This window comes from Fragaria vesca, linkage group LG5 (assembly GCF_000184155.1).
Source record: "Fragaria vesca subsp. vesca linkage group LG5, FraVesHawaii_1.0, whole genome shotgun sequence".
In the NCBI taxonomy this organism is placed as follows: domain Eukaryota; kingdom Viridiplantae; phylum Streptophyta; class Magnoliopsida; order Rosales; family Rosaceae; genus Fragaria; species Fragaria vesca.
In genome coordinates this window covers 11180897-11185713 of record NC_020495.1, presented here as the reverse complement: position 1 = coordinate 11185713, position 4817 = coordinate 11180897, and the positions used below count along the sequence as shown (strand labels likewise).

General features: G+C 37.7%; 1 protein-coding gene across 1 annotated transcript; it reads left to right on the top strand.

Moving 5' to 3' along the window:
* Nucleotides 1–3103: 3103 nt before the first annotated feature.
* LOC101314183 (probable 2-oxoglutarate/Fe(II)-dependent dioxygenase-like) lies at nt 3104–4484 on the top strand. The gene has a single exon (XM_004299584.1). The coding sequence runs from the start codon at nt 3181–3183 to the stop codon at nt 4246–4248; it is 1068 nt and encodes a 355-aa protein (XP_004299632.1). The 5' UTR covers nt 3104–3180; the 3' UTR covers nt 4249–4484.
* Nucleotides 4485–4817: the final 333 nt, after the last annotated feature.

Genomic DNA, 4817 nt, shown 5'->3' with positions numbered 1-4817 from the left:
TATATATATATATATCAAGATTAATAATCGTTTGGTTACTGAATTAGATCAAATGAATGAACGGACTATAAATTTGTCTAACTATAACTGTTTGTGTAAATAACTTTTAAGTAAACCTAAACGATCATCAAATTAGATGAAACTTTGCATAAGTGATCTATGCATAAGATTCTATAAACTGAAAGGTGGAGATGTAGAAATATGACGAAAAAGTGAGTCAAATAAGGAACTTCACATTTTATTTTCATAGCGAATTGAAGTTTCGGGATATGAACTATATATATAGACACACACAAGTGTGTCCAACAAGGGTTCATTAGGGTTTTGTACATATGATTCGAATCAATCATATTTAGATAAAAAAAAAAATTCAGCGAACTATTCTGCTTGTCGATTAACGAACATTTTTAGATGTACGTTCACCGACGAAGTCCTCGATCACCAGAAGATGGACATGAAAATTAATATTAACGTCTTCAGATGTACCTTCACGACGAAGTCCTTGATCACCGGACGGCCATGTTATTGCTCCTGATGTGGTTGTGGACTTGCTTTGTTCTAAATTAAAAAGTACTTGGGAGTCCGCAGTTGAGGATGAGGAGGACTGATTCTTCCCCAGGCATAGTCTAATAAAGCGAGAGATGAAAATGCGATCGTAACGAAATACGGAGGTGAACCATATCAATTAATGGAACAAATAACTTACCTTGTCACTTATTAGGAAAGCCATGAATCACATTTTAAGACATATTTCATTTGTGGATTATTTTTCTTCTTAAATCACAACTCAATATTTCCATATTGAAAAACATGCTCAGTTCTAAGTTTGGATAGAGAGGACTGTTCAATCCTAAAACAAATTTTGAACAGATAATATATATGCAGCACATTACACTGTACATACCTTTGAAGTGTGATGGTGAGATCGAGATATTAGGTCCAACATCCCATCCTTCTGGAGTTCTGGGGTTCAAGAGTAAAAGTATTACCATCAAACATGACCCTTGGTTATTGGGGAGTTTATGAAATGTGAAGTACGTACACAAACCTTACACTAATAGAATGTAGTGGACGGTCAGTGGCGGTCGGAGTCAAAAATTACAAATGAGGAGGGTGTCAATATATGTTATAAACCCAAACATAAAAGTACTCATTTGAACCAACTCATATACATATGCATGTAATTACGATAAAGAAATACATATACATTACAAGCTAAAATGTAAGGGGTGCCGTGACACCCTTTGGTGTTCGAGTAGCTCAGCCACTGTGGACGGTTAATATTTTTATAATCTAGCTAGCTCTATCAAAAATTCAAAATTTATTCATATATAAGAGACTAATTAATAACTTAAAGAAGGTCTCAAACAAATAAACGGATAATTTGAAGATGTTAATTGTTATTAAAACGGTAAATGTTGATATGCAAATTACTATATACGTACGTTAGGTTTCTAACCCTTTACCTACGTACTCAAAGTCTATATCGATAATAAGGACTACTTGACATTAGAGCTTCAAATGCATGCAATATTGGCAAGCATATATAGAAACAAAGCTGTCCATCAGGTAAACTAGAGGTTTTACACGAATTCCTAGTTTCATACGCAATTCTAGAATTCTAGTCTCTGTATGCTTTTCTTTGGCTGGCTTGTTTTGAATTTTTGTCGTTCAAACTTGTCTTGATTATTACAAATGATGGGCAATTTTGACGTTATTATTGTAAACTAGATTATCCTCTTGTGTGTCTGCACTGCTGGGAGCGCTAGCTATTCTTGAATCTTTGACTCCAATACAGACCACATCTTCCTTTTGTGCGAAGTGTTTACTTTTCTATATGAAATTAAGTGGTTCTGCAAATTTATTTGCTTTGCCGCAAAGGTAACCTAGCTTTGGAAGGCATGGAGATCCTGGAGAGGTTTATAATAGAAGATTCACTATGCATGTCTAGTTGGAACTTGGAACTTGTTCAGCTGCTATTTTGATCATGCAGTCAGTTAAATTTGAATCACTTTAATTACAAGCGTCTAATTTCTTGACTAACAATTTGCATAGACCAAGACTATTGTACGTACCTGTATCAACCATATGGTTGTCTTACCATATTTTATATCTAACTAGCACACAGATATATTTCTCAGAGACTACGTAAAGGTCCTTAATATATATATATATATATATATATATATATATATTTATTTATTTATTCACTCAGTTTATGTTTTTCCTCCACAACCCAAGTAAAACTCTTATTAGCTAAGCCGGAAGCCTACGTAGGAAAAGACTAAAGACTTTAGGTGATGACTGCATTCCCTGGCCTGTATGGAAGAATCCATAAGTGAAGACCAAGACCATATAAAAAAATATACCAAAGATGAAGAAATCATGTCCGAATTAAAAATTAATTGGCATACACAACGTGTTTGAAAATCTAAACTTTAGCTTCATGTGTAATTATACGGTGAGCGTTGTGAGACGTCCGAATATCTATATTATAAGTCTTTAATCCTTATTTCTATGATGTGAGACAATACTTTGCAATTTTATATGTTTTTTGAAAACTTTAATTTTGAGTCACAATTTATGCGTATGGAGGACTTTAAAATACAAATTGAAGAAGAGAATATATTAGTATGTTTTGCATTTTCTTTTCGGTAGCATATATATGTCTTACATTTATGTTGTATTGTATATATGATTCCGAAAACAAGTGTATGTGAATAGGCTTCATATATTCTCATTGTTTGTTTCCTCGTCAAGTTTTATTCCACTATATGGGGCTACATGTGTGATTTTGACACATTGATCTTCCAAGAAAGCGAGACCAAAAACCAAAGAAGCTTGAAAATGATGGAAGGGTAACAAGTTAAAAGGTGGTATCAATTTGCAAATTCCACATGTATGGTCTTCTACTGACATCGGCATGCACATTTGTTAGAATCAATCAAGAAAAACTTGGTCAGCTTTGGCTACCGGCCTCTACCGTGAAGGGTTCGGCACTATGTACTAAAATATAGCTAACGTAACCTTTTTTTCCACGTGTGGATTGAGCAAACCCTTCTTCTTTCGGCTATAAATAGCAACCCAGACATTCATCTGACCTCACTACCAAACTTGATTCCTTCTTTCTCACTATTTCTATTCTCTTTGATTCCAAAACTTTAGTTTCACCTCTCCCAAATGGCACCTACAACAGCCAACGTTGCCGACGATGCTAAAGTAGCAAGCATCAAGACACTTACCGGCACCGAACTCAACGCCGTACCGTCGGAGTACACCTATGTCAAGAATCCCAACGATCAAGGTGATGCAAGCGCCCCAGAACACTCAATCCCCACCATCGATTTCGCCCATCTCACCTCAAGCTCCCCTGAACTCCGGTCCAAAGCCATTGAAGAGCTAGGCAGAGCTTGTCAGGAATGGGGCTTCTTTCAGGTGATCAACCATGGTGTACCTGAGAGCCTGATGAAATCAATGATCGAGGCGTGCCACAAGTTTTTTGAACTTCCTGAGGAGGAGAAGAAGGAGTTCCAATCAAGGAAGCTGTTGGAGCCAATCAAGTGCGGGACAAGCTTTAACGTTGCCATCGACAAAGTTCGTCTGTGGAGGGATTACCTCAAGGTGATAGCACACCCCGAGTTCCATGCACTCCACAAGCCCGCCGAGTACAGCGACGTTTCATTTGAGTTCAGCAAACAAACTCGACAGGTTGCTACTGAGTTGTTGAGTGGAATATCAGAGAGCTTGGGGTTGGAGGCTGAGTACATAGCCAAGGCCATGAACTGGGACCGTGGCATGCAAATTCTCGCCGCTAACTACTATCCGGCGTGTCCGCAGCCCGACCTAGCCATCGGAATCCCTCCTCACACCGATCACGGACTTGTGACTCTTCTTATTCAGAATGACATGGGAGGCCTTGAAGTTCAGCACAATGGCCAATGGGTCCTTGTTGATTGTGCTCCGGGTTCTTTTGTTGTTAACATCGGTGATCAAATGCAGATCTTGACTAATGATAAGTATAAGAGCGTCTGGCATCGGGCTGTTGTGAACAACAGAGCTACAAGGATCTCCATAGCTGTACCACATGGACCTGCACTTGACACTGCTGCTCTTCCAATCCCGGAGTTGTTGGGCGGTGAAGCACCAAAATACATCGGAATGTCATACGAAGAGTTCATGGAACTTCAGGCCAGTCCGGCGGCGTACATGATGCCTTGTTTAGATCACCTGCGAGTCAAGGCCGAGTGAACCAAGTTAATGGAGACTACTTCGACGTTTTAAATATCTTCTGGGTGGAAAGATATATATCTTTCTCTGTCATTCATATTATTCATGTTTCTATTCATAGTACGTACGTATTTCAATAGTGTATGGGGCTAGAGGCACATGTATCTTGTACGAGAGTGAGATTTCAATTATTTCAAGTTTGCCGACCACATGTAACACGAATTCCGAGTTAATTATATACTTGTATCTTTGCGTCTACAATTGTTTCTAGTTTCTTCTTTGGGCTAATTTCAGTAAATTGGGGTCTAACATCATATTCATTAATAGGGTTTCAATGTAATTATTAACATCCTTAAACTTTCTAATTTCATTAACCATGTCCAATTTCAGTCACTCCTCAAATTTCGACGTTAACTCTGAAATGGTCTAATTTCACTCTGTCAAATTTGAACATTAGCTCTGAAAATGAGGTCCCCTATACTAACTATATAATGGTCATTTCACCTTAGAGACAAGAAAAAAAAAATTCAACCCATCATATATAATATCACAGTTTCATTAATGAAGACTTGAGGACAGTCACACCAGCT

Coding starts and splice junctions, on each gene's coding strand:
- LOC101314183 (XM_004299584.1), top strand. CDS start 3,181: ATGGCACCTACAACAGCCAACGTTGCCGACGATGCTAAAGTAGCAAGC.